The 15959-nt window shown below is 41.1% G+C and overlaps 1 protein-coding gene across 2 annotated transcripts in view; it reads right to left on the minus strand.

Annotated features, from left to right (window-relative positions):
• TOGARAM2 (TOG array regulator of axonemal microtubules 2) overlaps window positions 1-15959 on the minus strand; it is a 57199-nt gene that overhangs the window by 24061 nt on the left and 17179 nt on the right. For both annotated transcript variants that reach the window (XM_075204386.1, XM_075204385.1), the window contains exon 2: window positions 5070-5150. In XM_075204386.1, the coding sequence (XP_075060487.1) occupies window positions 5070-5094 (25 nt within the window). In that variant the 5' untranslated portion in view covers window positions 5095-5150. The remainder of the gene's footprint in view (window positions 1-5069; window positions 5151-15959) is intronic.

The raw sequence follows: 15959 nt of genomic DNA on the forward strand, positions 1-15959 counted from the left end.
AGAGAAACAAAACACAATAATTAGTTATAAACAAGATTAGGAGCCATCTTATATCCCCAATGTATAACCTACAGAGTTACTACAGTGTATAAACTACAGCGTTGCTACAATGTATAACCTACAGAGTTACTACAGTGTATAAACTACAGCGTTGCTACAATGTATAACCTACAGAGTTACTACAATGTATAACCTACAGAGTTACTACAATGTATAACCTATAGAGTTACTACAATGTATAACCTACAGAGTTACTACAATATATAACCTACAGAGTTACTACAATGTATAACCTATAGAGTTACTACAATGTATAACCTACAGAGTTACTACAATGTATAACCTACAGAGTTACTACAATGTATAAACTACAGCGTTGCTACAATGTATAACCTACAGAGTTACTACAATGTATAACCTATAGAGTTACTACAATGTATAACCTACAGAGTTACTACAATATATAACCTACAGAGTTACTACAATGTATAACCTATAGAGTTACTACAATGTATAACCTACAGAGTTACTACAATGTATAACCTACAGAGTTACTACAGTGTATAAACTACAGCGTTGCTACAATGTATAACCTACAGAGTTACTACAATGTATAACCTATAGAGTTACTACAATGTATAACCTACAGAGTTACTACAGTGTATAAACTACAGCGTTGCTACAATGTATAACCTACAGAGTTACTACAATGTATAACCTACAGAGTTACTACAATGTATAACCCACAGAGTTACTACAATGTATAACCTACAGAGTTACTACAATGTATAACCTACAGAGTTACTACAATGTATAACCTACAGAGTTACTACAATGTATAAACTACAGCATTACTACATTGTATAACCCACAGAGTTACTACAGTGTATAAACTACAGCGTTGCTACAATGTATAACCTACAGAGTTACTACAATGTATAACCCACAGAGTTACTACAATGTATAACCTACAGAGTTACTACAATGTATAACCCACAGAGTTACTACAATGTATAACCTACAGAGTTACTACAATGTATAACCTACAGAGTTACTACAATGTATAACCTACAGAGTTACTACAATGTATAAACTACAGCATTACTACATTGTATAACCCACAGAGTTACTACAATGTATAACCCACAGAGTTACTACAATATATAACCTACAGAGTTACTACAGAGTATAAACTACAGAGTTGTTACAATATATAAACTACAGAGTTGCTACAATGTATAACCTACAGAGTTGTTACAATACATAAACTACAGAGTTGCTACAATGTATAACCTACAGAGTTGATACAATATATAAACTACAGAGTTGCTATAATGTATAACCTATAGAGTTACTACAATGTATAACATACAGAGTTGCTACAATGTATAACCTACAGAGTTACTACAATGTATGACTTACAGAGTGGCTACAATGTATAACCTACAGCGTTGTTACAATATATAAACTACAGAGTTGCTACAATGTATAACCTACAGAGTTGCTACAATGTATAACCTACAGAGTTGTTACAATGTATAACCTACAGAGTTACACAACACGAGACATCTCTATTACAGACAGAGATTGAGCTACCATCTATAGTGGTAAAATTGTATATATTAGTTACATGCATTTTGTAAGAAACCCCAAAGTGTTAATGTCCAAGTAGATTGAGTTGATTCCAGTTAGTGTGTGATTGGAATGTCTGAGCGCTCTCTAAGGACAGGGATCTCTATAAACATAAGCCCAGATACGGCTGTTGTACCTGTATAGATGAGTTATCTCACCGCCGGGGAGTAGTCAGAGCTTTATCTCGTCTGTGTGGTTTAAGGACAGCTCAGGAAAAGGTTTCTTCAGGGGCAATTATTATCCTTTAGTTTGTATGTCGTCCTGACGTGAATTGTGTCCTAAATGCCGACCACCCTCCTCCATAACCATCAGGACAACTAACTGGTGAGACTCGCTGCCAACCACTGCCGTGTGGTGTCTGCCATGCGGACGGCAGTTGTTCTCTGCTTAACCTCCCACATAATCATCTGCCCACAAATATAAAACATATAACGATGTGTGACGGCCGTGGGCAGTGACGTGTGGGTGCCCGGGAGGGTGATCACACCAAGGACAGGTGTCTATGGCTGTAGATCTACTCCAGACCATCTCAGCTCAGTTACTGGACCCAGTATGTTTAACTGTCATTGCCGCTGCCATCTCTGTCCCTCCTTTGGTGATCTCCGCTGCCTCCCTGGTGACAGCCGCTGCCAGCGAACGTCCTGGTGCTTTATCACATTCACTCCAAACTGACAGATAACCACAGGAGTGTATGTATCATGCGTTCCCCGCCCCTCTTAGATTGTAAGCTCCTTTGCCCAGGGCTCTCTTTACCTTCTGTTTCATGTCATTGTATGTAATTGGTTTATGTCATGTCATGATCCCCTTAGTGTATAGTGCAGTGTAATATGTCAGTGCTTTGTAAATAAAAATATAATAAATAATAATAATAATTTCTCCCAGAAACTGATCGCATGCTATTTTATCTACAGCACAACACAGACATCTTATTAATGAACTCACCGGCTCTTAATTAAAGAGGAAAACTTTAACCATTTGTAAGCCAGTAACGAAAGTGAGGAGAAAACACAAGAGATTAGAATGAATATTCGTAGCCAATGAAAAGTATCTATAATATAACACCAGCACCGGCGGGGGGGGGGGCTCTGTACTACACTACATCAGTGATGGAGATCTTGTAAACGATATAACACCAGCACCGGCGGGGGGGGGCTCTGTACTACACTACATCAGTGATGGAGATATTGTAAACGTTATAACACCAGCACCGGCAGGGGGGGGGGGGGGGGGGCTCTGTACTACACTACATCAGTGATGGAGATATTGTAAACGATATAACACCAGCAATGGTGATTACATACATTATCAGGGGGGGTCTATATTGAAGGGGACTGAGGTCACTGTCAGGATTTAAGAGTTAGCAAAATGTAGGAAATTCAGCTGCTGTCTCTACAAACTGAGTAAAAAACTGTTTAATCTGCCGTCTCCCTTATGGAAACCCCCAGGATCGCCATAATTACCATCAAGTTCCATCATTGTTTGGTGGTATCTACCGACATCTGTTTCATTATCTTGTTTGCCCCCTGACTACTTCCTATATATTATTATATATTTGATTCCTTTTCTGCTTTTAATATAATACTTCTTAAGTTACAAGTGTCTGCTATTTACAGAACTACTTATTTATAGTTTACAGCAATAAGAACAGATTTGTTAAATAATGTCAAATGCCAGTAATGTATATTTATCATCATCATCATCATATATTTATTTATATTCCATTCTAAATCCTAGGAGGAAATAATATAAAATTGTAAAATGTTTATTTGTGAATGCAGCATCTCAGGTGTCTTGTTGCAGCTCATTGACATAAGACCGTTATTGCCAACATTGGGTCTGATTCAGTGAGGAAAGGACAGCAATAAAAAGGAGTAACTTTGCACCAGGGCAAACCCATGTTGCATTGGAGGGGGAGATCAATTTAAAATGTGAGGATAGATTTATATTTGGGGTAGGGCATGTCCTAGATCAACTTTATATTTCATCATAAAAATAAAGCTATCAAGTATTTGTGTGCTACATGAAACAACAGCCAGTATTTATCTTATGTGCAAAATAATAAACTAATTTGCACCCCTTGTATTGTAACATGGTTTGTCCAGGAGGAAACTTACTCCTTATTTTACCTTATTATCCATAATGACTCAGACCCCAATTGTGTGTTCTCCTGCTTTGTGTCCGCCCTCCACGCTCATGTTTACCATTCTACATACAAAGATTAATCCCTCACCTACCAAGACTAGACGCTACATGTGTACACACGCATAGATGCAGAATACATTTGTAGGAAATACACCATGAACGTGTATAATATTATTACTACAATAATAATGATAATAACAATTATTATAATTATTATTTATATAAGAATACAGATTGGGGGGGCACAGACATATTGTAGAGTTTGTTGTTGTTAGACTTACTATAGTCTCCGTTCTTTCTTCTAGTTCTGCTATTAAGGTTTTTATCCCAAGTGATCAACTTCTCAGCTCTCTGTCATAGGCAAACCGAGGGGGGGGGGGTCCTAGTGCCTGGAAACCCCCCTCTAAGCCTGGGGCACTGTATAATTGAGGTGTCTGGACCCTGCCCCTCTTCACATGGCTCTGCATGCAGCATTTCCCATGTATATTATGGGGATAAGAAGAGTTGGAGAGCAGCCAAGCACTGTCTAAAATAATAGCCACGCCCCCATGCATGCTGGTCACACCCACTGGCAGCGTGGTGTGGAAACTCCCCTCTACAAATCCTGCGTTTGCCCCTGCCTGTGACATATATTGTGGGTGATTTCAACACTAGGGGACATTTATTTTAAAGAAAGGTGAACACGTTGCCTATTTGTCCAAAAAAAGTTGAATGTTTTGTTGCTAGAACTGGAGGGTGACAATCTGTAATCTGCCCCCTGTGTCTCCATGTTCTCAGCTGAGGGGCAATAATGAACCAGATACGTATCTCCTGGAAAATGGCCAGTGCCCCCCCCCCCCAAACCTTCACCTGTGGCCTCTAAGCCGTCTGCTCCTGATCTTATGAGAACGGAACCCCAGGTCATGTGACCTCCTCTGTCATTTTATCATCTGTAATTTAATAATCCCAATTTTAGTATCACATTTGTAATTATATATGGGATAATGCATTTCCTACTATAAATTATATGGGTATTAGAAGTGACTGTATAAAATCCAAGGTGTCTTCTAATACCAGTAATAACGTACAGTGGGGGGTGCATTATTCTTTATAAACAAATAAAGAATTTTTCATAATAAACACTCAAGTGATGACATCAGATCTCACCGATTATAAGCAATGACATCATGACGTGGTATATACACATATTATCACAAGAGTTTATACATATATTAACCTCACTTATGTATAATATGTCTGGTATTTCTGCATTCATCCGCTATCATTTGTAGCCATAGTGATCCCCAGCTCGTTACCTGCAGTAAAATCATTATGTGTCATTGTGTCGCCTCTCGTTCAGTGCGGAGAATCCGGCTCTTATGTCCGTCCATAAATTCCTAAAACAAATGAACGTGGAGATTACTGATCAGGGTGACAATGTAACACACATCTCGGGGCAGATAAATGACATTAGTGTTACTATCATAGACATAAGTACAGAGAGCAGAATGACACTAATCTCTCAGGTTCAATGGACCAATTAGTAGTGTAAGAGCAGATCTGTATCTCACTAAGTGTATATGTCAGGAGTATAGTGTAATCACGGCAGGTATGATACGCCTCCTAACCGGCGTGCATGCGTGCTTCTTCAGGTCTGCATGAGTCACGTTATCTGTATGAACACTCCTTTACTGTAAGCGGAGGATATGCGCTAGTCTGCGTAGGCACATTTGCGCTTTCTTGCTTAATGAGTACGTGCAGAGCGATATCACGCAAGATATGATAGGTAGACTGGCGTACGTCCCACAGCGCATCAGCCCCAGGATCTCTGCTATGGGGAGCAGAGGTGAGGAGAGCGGGAGTCAGTACCACATATACAGAGACTGACCCTGTGCCGAGCTGCACATGCTCAGTGGAGACCCACATCTTATTATGTGCTGGTAAGTGGTAGTAATTGCTGGTAAGTGGGGCTGATTGTGGTGAGTGATAGTGATAGTAAGCAGTAATTATTAGTATTATTATCATTATACAGAGGGAAAGCAACAAGATAGAACATGGTATAACAATACAATACAGTAAACAAATAACACTACAACTCTCACCACAGCTACTGGGGTACAAGGGGTATATCCAGCGCAGGCTGAAACCTGTGCCCATTAGTGTGGGTGCAACTAACAGGTTTAGAGCCCCTGAAAGTAGTGTGAAGGTGGAGGAGAGGAGACAATGGGCAGAGAGCCCAAGGAGGAGGTGAGCAGTGTAGCTGGTGAGCAACGGTTATAGGTAATGAGAACAGGACGGAAGAGGGCTCTGATCACTAGAGCTTACAATCTACACAGAAAGGGGAAGGCAAACGGTTGACACATGGGGGTGAGCCAATGTAAGGGGACCTGAGGGCAAGAGTGGGAGAGATGGAGGATGACAGAGGGTGTGGTATACTACATGGTGAGATGGTAAAGTGGAGTACTTGGTAGGCTTTTATAAACAGGTGGGCTTTCAATGACCATTTGAAGCTATACAGGTCAGGGGATAGTCTGATAGAACGAGGGAGATCGTTCCAGTGGTGGGGGGGGGGGGAGGGCACGGGAGAAATCTTGGATAAGGGAGTGAGATGTGGTTACCAGAGGGGAGGAAAATCAATGGGCATTGACTGACCAGAGAGGACAGGAGGGAGTATGTATGGAGATGAGGTTGGAGATGTAGGGAGCATTAGAGTTGGAGAGGTCCTTGTACATGAAGGAGAGAATTCTGTAGGTGAAGGGGAGCCAGGGGAAGGTTTGACAGAGATGGGAGGCAGAAGTGGATCGGTGAGAGAGAAAATTAAGTCTAGCTAAAGCATTAAATATAGCTCAAAGAGGAGCGAGAAGGGAGCGGGGGAGACCAGTAAGGAGAAGGTTGCAGTAGTCGAGATGAGAAATGATCAGCGAGTGGATAAGTTTTGGTGGCATCCTGGGAGAGGAGGTGTCTGATACGGGCGATGGTGTGATCTGAAACCGACAGGATTGGGCAATGGATTAAATGTGAGGGGCGAATGAGAGGGAGGAGTCAAGAATGACACCCAGACAGCGGAGTTGGGGAACAGAGGAGATAGTGGTGTTGTCAACAGTAAAAGAGAGGTCAGGAGAGGAGGAGACTCTTGATGGAGGGAAGACAATGAGTTCAGTATTGGCCATGTTAGGTTTAAGAAAGCGTAAGCACATCCAGGAGGAGATGGCAGAGAGACAACTGGACACCCGAGAGAGGAGGGAAGGGGAGAGATAAGGAGATGAGAGTTAGAGTTGAGTGTCGTCTGCATAGAGGTGGTACTGGAGGCCGAAGGAACTGATGAGTTCACCCAGTGAGGACGTGTACAGAGAAAAAAGCTGAGGGCCAAGGACAGAACTCTGTGGGACTCCTATGGATGGATGGATGGGGAGGAGGAATCAGAGGTAGAAACAGAGAAGGAGTAGTTGGCGAGGTAGTAGGTAACTACTAAAGGACGGTGCCAGAAAGGCCAATAGTGTGAAGGGTGTGGAGTAGGAGAGGGTGATCCACAGTGTAAAAGGCCACAGAGATGTCCAGGATGATAAGCAGGGAGAAATGGTCCCTGAATTTGGCTGAGAGAAGATCATTGGTGAGTTTGGACAAGGCAGTTTCTGTGGAGTGGAGGGGATGGAAGCCAGATTGGAGAGGATCAAGAATGGGTAATTGGTGGTAAGCGATAGTAAGTGGTGTTGAGTGTTAGTAAGTGGTGGTAATTGGTGGTAGTAAGTGGGGGTGATCCATAGTAAGTGGTGGTAATTGGTGGTAGTAAGTGGGGGTGATCCATAGTAAGCGGGGGTAATTGGTGGTAGTAAGTGGGGGTGATCCATAGTAAGTGGTGGTAATTGGGGTTAAGTCACACTATGTCCCCCCTGAACACTTCCAGCTGGACCCACAAACCCATAACAGAGAGCGCAGAGCATTGCTATGGGGTAGTTCCAGAGCCCAGCGAGTGGAGGACCTGCTCCTTGTTCTGCATTAATCTCATTTCCACAAATAGAAATGAATTGCGCACCTGCACATTACGTCAATGACCCTCACTGGTTCGTCTAATAAGCTCCCGTCATTCCAGAGTGTGTTTAGTACACGAAATGATGGCTCCTGCCAGGTCAACAACCCGCACTTCTCATTCCATTCAAAAGAGGGCACCATGGAGTCTGCATACTCAATGTCAACAGCTCGGACCACATTACAGCTGAGGTGACAATAGCCCGGTCACCTGAGCGCCGATTGCACAATAGACTTGTACAAGTGATATATCTTTGGCCAGGTGTGGACGATCATATGCTTGAATGGGAAACCAACACAAAGCAACTATAATTACCAGTTGTGAAATACCGTGGGGACTGGGGGAGATTTCTACATGAGTCAGGTATGGAAATCTGTCTCTAATAATTGAATACAAGTATTAAGTTCCCTGTGACACAATTCTGTTCTAGAGTAATATTTTGCAACATAATAACTGTGCAAAATGTGTTTTGAAATGACAGAACAGATAGCATAGAAAGATCAAACAATGGCATGCAAAGTAGTGTGAAATAGGTATGTAGGTTAGGTATGGCGATAGGCCAGAAGCTAGTAACATTATTTGACATAGCCTGATGCTGGTTTATATTTTTGCTGGTGGCTCAGTGGTTACGCAAAATAAATTTAATAGGCCTCTCGAATAATCAGCCACGGAGATAAAAAATATACAGATCAGCCACTGGGTGGTGCTGTTTTATTGCTGTTGGGGTTAATCCAACTTGTATCCATAGAACAAAATACAACAACTCCCATATACAATAATATACACAAATAAATAGATAAAAAAGGAAATGTACATTCACTATTTGTGCTATATAAGATGGAAAAATGTATACTGTGCAAAGCAGGATGTTGGATTATCACCAGGGAAGGAAGAAACCCCCACCCCACAAAATTAAAGGAATATAATGATGCACAGTGCTAATATACACAGACAATGGATTGTATATAAAGTGATGTGCAAACGTGATATATATGACCGGTTGGATTACTAATTTTGATTACAAAGTAGGAGGAGTTAAAATTATTTTCATTAGTTGATTCCATACATCAGATTAATAAAAAACAATATAGACTATTCTGATAAAAAAAAAAAAAAACAGTTCTAGAAGAGTTGATTTTATTATAATAAGCATTAATTATAAGTAGAGAATATATTCATTATACACTGGTCTTATCAAAAAATTCTCTTGCAGGTAAAAACAAATAGCAGAAATTATTGCAAATAATCAAAAAAATCTCTTTCAGCGCACACTTTGCGTGTATAATATTGAGTAAATAAATTTCATTGTTTATTTATGCTGTTCTGAGGTCATTTTTCATAGTCACAGCTTGAATATGAAAAATGCTTCCAGCAAACATTGACAGAGAGATCGCATTAAAACCTACGCTAAGGAAACGGCAGCTTCTATTGTGTGTTGTGAACAGCGCCCAACAATCTCTACGCGGCAGGAAAACACTGTGATGTAACCAGTCGCCACGCGCCCTGAAAGTACGGTTCTCTCTTGCAGAATTTAAAGAGAGACTTATCCCTTTTCCAGTGTTTTCCCATATGATTTATCAAAAGGTGCTATAAAAATATATAGAGTATATATAGTTATATGAAAATATACAGAAAGGCTTTCAATAATCTGTGACAAAATGATGTGATTTGTGGAGCCCCCCTACACTTTTCACTGGGGGAGTGACGGAGAGAGGAGCAAAATGGGCCTTGGAGAGTCTCTTCATCATCATCAATTTATATAGCGCCACTAATTCCGCAGCGCTGTACAGAACTCATTCATGTCAGTCCCTGTCCCAATAGAGCTTACAGTCTAAATTCCCTAACACACACACAGACTAGGGTTAATTTTCTCAGCAGCCAATTCACCTAGTATGTTTTTGGAGTGTGGGAGGAAACTGGAGCACCCGGAGGAAACCCACGCAAACACGGGGAGAACATACAAACTCCACACAGATAAAACCATGGTCAGGAATTGAACTCATGACTCCAGTGCTGTAAGGCAGAAGTGCTAACCACCGAGCCACCGTGCTGCGCACACTTATGGAAACCAACTCACTGTCTCCTTAAGAAATGTCTTTACCCGCAATATTGCCACATTTACTTTTACAATTTATAAATAAATAAATTGAGGACATGGATTACATTTTTTAAAATAGCCACTAAACACTAAGGGCCTGATACAAGCCCTGACAGACGTCTGTTTGTGTAACGTATCTTGTACGAATTCACACTCTACATGGGTCAGCACGGTGGCTCAGTGGTTAGCACTTCTGCCTCACAGCACTAGGGTCATGAGTTCGATTCCCAACCATGTCCTTATCTGTGTAGAGTTTGTATGTTCTCCCCGTGTTTGCATGGGTTTCCTCCGGGTGCTCCGGTTACCTCCCACACTCCAAAAACATACTGGTAGGTTAAGTGGCTGCTATTAAATTGACCCTAGTCTCTCTCTCTCTCTCTGTCGGTCTGTCTGTGTTTGTTAGGGAATTTAGACTGTAAGCTCCAATGGGGCAGGGACTGATGTGAGAGAGTTCTCTGTACAGCGCTGCAGAATTAGTGGCGCTATAGAAATAAATGATGATGATGATACATGCCCAGAAACCAAATGTACGCAACTAGATCCGCACACATCTGACACCTATGACCTGCACAACTCGAGAGGTGGAACAGGGGAGGGATGGGCGAGGACTGACCTAGGCCATGTGCAGATGCGACTAATTGTTGTTATCCATAACTTTCGCACCTACTACAGGGCAGGTGTAAATGCCGGATGATGGGGATGACCGACACGGTATTAGCTCTTCATCACTGTTTTTTCGCTGCTTAAGAGGTATATAAAAGATTGCTACTTTTCTTGAGTGCATTTCAGTAGACAGCACAGAACCTGCGCGCATTGAAGATTTATATTCTGACAATTAGCGTATAGTTTTATTTATTTCACTATTTTATCTTTGCCCTGTTTTCCCCATTGTCCAGAAGTGCAGAGCACTGTGGCCAAAATAAATTAAAAAAAATTAATAATAATAATAATAACAACAATAATTGTGATTATTTCTCTGAGGCTGCATATGAAGTATGGGTGAAAGGTATTAGTTATAGACTTAATACTGTAATGAAGATGGACTAAGTTGACATAGGCATAAAACTCTGCACCAAAACATACAGGTATCAATCAATTGCTGAACCTACAATACTGTCTACAAATACAATGACCTGTTGTTTCACTCTCCCTGTAAAACATCCACATTTCCCATTACACAAATCCACGCACTTTACCCTGTCTCTATTACCCTTTGTAATCCACAGAAACACGCGTTTCACTCGCATAAGATTTAACCCTCTACCTAACAGACATTTACTTGAACCTCTAAATCAGACCCAATCTGACACCCAGGGGAGTGAAAGAGATTTAGTCAGTTCAGAATAGACACTGCAATTATATCAGATATATATTATTCATCTCAGTAATACACAGCCTTTCAGATCTTGATTATGTCAATAACTGGCTTTACTTGCCCATCAATAGCAGCTTTTTCTGGTAGTTAGTTGACCGTATTGCTCTATAATGTAATGTCATTACACTGAACAATCCTTTCTGTTTAATAAGTCTATAAAAATAATGTAACAAATTCACGTAGAACTCACTAATAACTCAAGATCACCAAACAGCTCAGCAGTGTTAGAGACTCTGCAGAATTTACTCACTGCTTTATAAACCTGTTTGTTACACTTAGGGGATTTCTTTTACATGTAATGGAGAAAAATTATAGTTAAAAATGGTGTATTTGTACTACAAAAGTAAAAAAAAAACAGTGTAAACAGTATAAAAGTCAATAAGCCAAAATAAACTCTACTGACCCCAAAATTGCTCATCATGACGGGAAGATAAAAATACAAAGATCTCCCGGACAATAATGTACTTAATTAAAAACTAAAAGTGTGTTACTAACATTATACATTTACTTGTTATACGCTCCTGACTAATCCCTATGGTTTGCAGTAACTCACAAGGGGAGAGAATACTCCGTAGCGGAAAAATATGCTACGGTTGTTTTTCCAGCCTGAAGTAAAACTAAAAATAATCATTGAAGTGCCACAACAATAACGCAACTACAAGATCAATAGATAGAGGCATCGGGACTGATCGAGATCAATATACAGTATAAATATAACACTACACAGGCACAGAAATATCCATGGTTATATAAATATGTGATATAAGGTATCAAATATAACTGGGAACTCAACTAGTAACCAACTAGAAAATATAGTAAGAATAAAAGCCTAGCGTTATAATATAAGGTTAACTTTACCCAATGCCATATGTGTCACTCACAAAACCCGGCAAAACACCATAAGGACTGCACTGGCAGTTGATATGGTGCATAGTCCATTTTGTATATAATTTCTAGATACTAATATGTATAATAAGAGGGGATCGTATTATGAATATGTCCAGCAGATGGATTGCGTTAGTAGGGTGCAGCTATTGGAAGTGAAACGCGTTGGTTGGGCTCCCAAGTTTTGCTGGACAATTCTTGTTTTTCCACAGGAATTTTTTAACACAGAACAGGAGTGTTATGCAATGAGTGACCACGTTATTAATTACTAATTAGCAGTGTACTAGTACGAGTAGTGGATTATTATTATTGAAGTCACAGTTTATCCGGACACGGATAAATTCCAAAACACTGTATAGCTCGTTGTTCTGGCATCGTACTTCCTGTAGGGCACTTGCCCCAGGTATCAGCTGTCATTAGGCCTCCTGTGAGCTGGCATCTCCATTGGCAGGAGACGGGCATCTGTCTTACCTGTAACAAACAGATCTCTGGCTGGGGAAGGAGTTCTGGGCTCTGTCATGTCCCCTGGGTATACAACTACTTCCCTTTTCAACACAATAAACAATTAGTGCAACTGCAGTAAATAAAACAAGCGTTGAGGATATATTTAGACTTGTCATTCGGCAACTCGGGAATTGTACTAAGTGTGAAATAAACAGAGGCAAATACACCTAGCGCCAGCTATGGGAATGTTTTCAACGTCTGTTCCTGATAAGAAATATTGATGTGTTACATGTATAAATCCAATTTATACTGTGATTTCCATAAGTATTAACCTACAAATGATAGTTATTATTATCATAATTTATTAACATTATTAGCAGACTCCATAGAGCTTTACATTTGAGGACAAACACAGTGATAAACAACACTGGGTAATACAGACAGACGGAGAGGTAAGAGGGTCCTGCTCGCAAGCTTACAATCTATGGGACAATGGGAGTTTGATACATGAGGGTAAGTGCTACATATCAATGTTGGTCAAGGGTTGTTGTCTTGTGTTAGCTGTATAGGGGGTGGTAATAGGGTAACCTAGTGAGATTAAGAGGGTGGTTGAGGAATATTATAAGCCTGCCTGAAGAGGTGGGTTTTCAGAGAACACTTGAAGGTTTGAAGATCAGAGGAAAGTCTTATTGTGCGAGGGAGGGAATTCCATAGAGTAGGTACAGCCTGAAAAAAAAGTCCTGTAACCGAGAATGAGATATATGAGATTAACTACCATATATTGCATCAATAGGGAAAAGCGTTTCATGGGCAACATGATCCAGTCCCACAGCAATGTTGGGCAGAGGGTTGAGTATGTGAATCTCCTCTGGTCTGGAATTGTGCAGACACATACTTGGGGGATCCTGCTGTTGTGAGGTACCCCACTCGCTGTCTTCCTCTTCCTCTTCTTCTGCTCCAGCTATGATGTGAACGTGGCATTCACAACCAGGAGATCCCCGGAATACTCAGGGACTTAAGCTCAGTTGCTGCGGAGTGGTGTAGGGCCAATTTAAAGAAATATTGGGTGCCAGACTGCCTCAGTTCAAAATATAACTTTATTTTGATTCCTTCTCCTCCTGCACAGATCATAACGGTTGCAAGGTAATTATGTTCCATTAACGTCAACTCCTCCTGCACATAAGCATAATGGCTGCGATGTAGTTACGTTCCATCACCAACGCCTCCAGCTCACACTTAGCGGTATTATGGGTGTTACACAGTCAGAATAATCATGAGTACAGGCGGATAGTAGACATGGACCAGAGGTTCTCACACTCTTCTCGTGCACTCAATCCCCTACATCAGGGACTCTCCTCTACAAATGCAGCCACCCTCAACCCCCTCATGGTATGGGGGTAATTCCCTCCTGTGGACTGATTCCCCACTATCCAGGGACCTTACTTCATCTCTCTACTGAAGCCAACAACAACTCCTAAGGAAACACTTCCAGATTGCTTCACGCATCCCATATATCAGGGGTTCTCCCAGTGCTGCCGCCTAATATTTCCCAGCACTCCCCTGGAGGAACCGTGCTGCTGTCCATCAAAACTTCCCTCTATTTAGGGATACAATATCATTCTGTGGCAGCCGCCAAGGGTCTCTGCTGCCATCGCATGCCTCTCTCTCCTCGTTCTCACAAGCATCATTGCATCCAAACACTCCTCTCTTCCATTTAGGACTTTTGATTGTGGGTACTCCGCTCCTCTTGTGCCCATTTGTCACTGTGCTCAAACTGGATGTACCCATCCACACGTTGCCTCTTCATCGGGTACCCTTGAATCTGGGGCTCCCCCTGTCACTGCCCTCACTCTACAGGGCTGTCTTCAATATGGGACTGTCAATTCCCTCTGCAGGGGTCATTCACTGGAGCCACTGCACTCCACAAATTGGGGCTCCATTTATTCCTCTACTAAGGTCTAATATTGCAGCTCATGGCACCCAGGACCACTCTCTTCCATCCAAGATCCTGGCTCACTGAAAGTTCCTGCCTTCCTTTAGGGCACTGAACCGGAGTCCTTTATAGACTCTGTCTCCCACCTGACCCCCTTATACCCGGCACTTGAAGGTTTGAATACTAGAGGAAAGTCTTACTGTGCAAGGGAGTGAATTCCACAAAGTGGGTACAGCCCGAAAAAAGTCCTGTAACCGGGAATGGGAGGCTGTGATGAGAGTGGAAGAGAGACGTAGATCTTGTGTAGAACGGAGGTGTCGAGTTAGTAGATATTTTGAGACAAGTGAGGAGATGTCGGTGCAATTTTGTTGACGGCCTTGTATGTTAGTAGAGGAATTTTATATTGGATTCGATAAAATACAGACAACCAATGTAGAGACTGACAGAGCAGATCAGCGTTGTTTGAGGAAAATCAGTCTCGCTGCAGCATGCAATATAGGTTGTACGGGTGAGAGTCTGATTCGGGGAAGACCAGTAATGAGGGAATTACAACAGTCAATGTGGGAGATGATAAGTGCATGAACTAAAGTTTTGTCAGTGTGTTGTGTGAGATATGTGCGTAGTCTGGAAATGTTTCTTCGATGAACAGATTCCGTTATTTTTCCTATTACCTTGATTGACAGCAATATAGCTTATAAAACACAGTATCCCCACATCATTTAGTTCTCTCGGAATATGACATCTCACTGAAATATTAGTAAACTGTGGATTGAGGTACTTTAAATAGAAACTGTACCTAGGGATTCTGGGTAGAGATATGTAAATAGCTCTCTACCGACTCCTATTAGCCAATTACGAGTCCAGAACCGTCAGTTTCTAGTGTGCATACAGCCAGCGATGCATCGATCCAGCGTGCAGATAAGCATTGACTGGCAAGACTTGCTGGGACTTGTAGTTAAGACTGTTGTACAATATATCTTAATTACTTTCTATGCATTGGATTTACTGCAAATACAATGTTTATGTATATTTTACATTATCTGCGGTGTGGTCCTTTGTCATATGTGATCTAAACTACATGGAATGCAGCCTTCTATTATACAGAGTTACTACAACACACAGATCACAATTTACTTTAGTGCACTCTATTTGTCAATAATTGACTTTACGTCTTTAAATAGAATTGAGAAACAGTAACCGACGGGTGTGTTTTCTTTACCAGGAAACCTCTTTTCTATGAATCTGTTGCATTGATACTTACAATTGGCAGCTGCTAAACGGATTGATCATTTGTGATAGAAATTAATCAAGGGTGAAAAGCCCCAGGAATTAATTAATGTTTAAACTAAGCCAATGTGTTAATTAATGTTTGGACTCTGAATACCAAATATTGATTTCCAGTAAAGTACTTTATGTTTTTCAATATAATGTCCATTTAATTGCA

Source organism: Mixophyes fleayi, chromosome 3, assembly GCF_038048845.1.
Source record: "Mixophyes fleayi isolate aMixFle1 chromosome 3, aMixFle1.hap1, whole genome shotgun sequence".
Classification (NCBI taxonomy): domain Eukaryota; kingdom Metazoa; phylum Chordata; class Amphibia; order Anura; family Limnodynastidae; genus Mixophyes; species Mixophyes fleayi.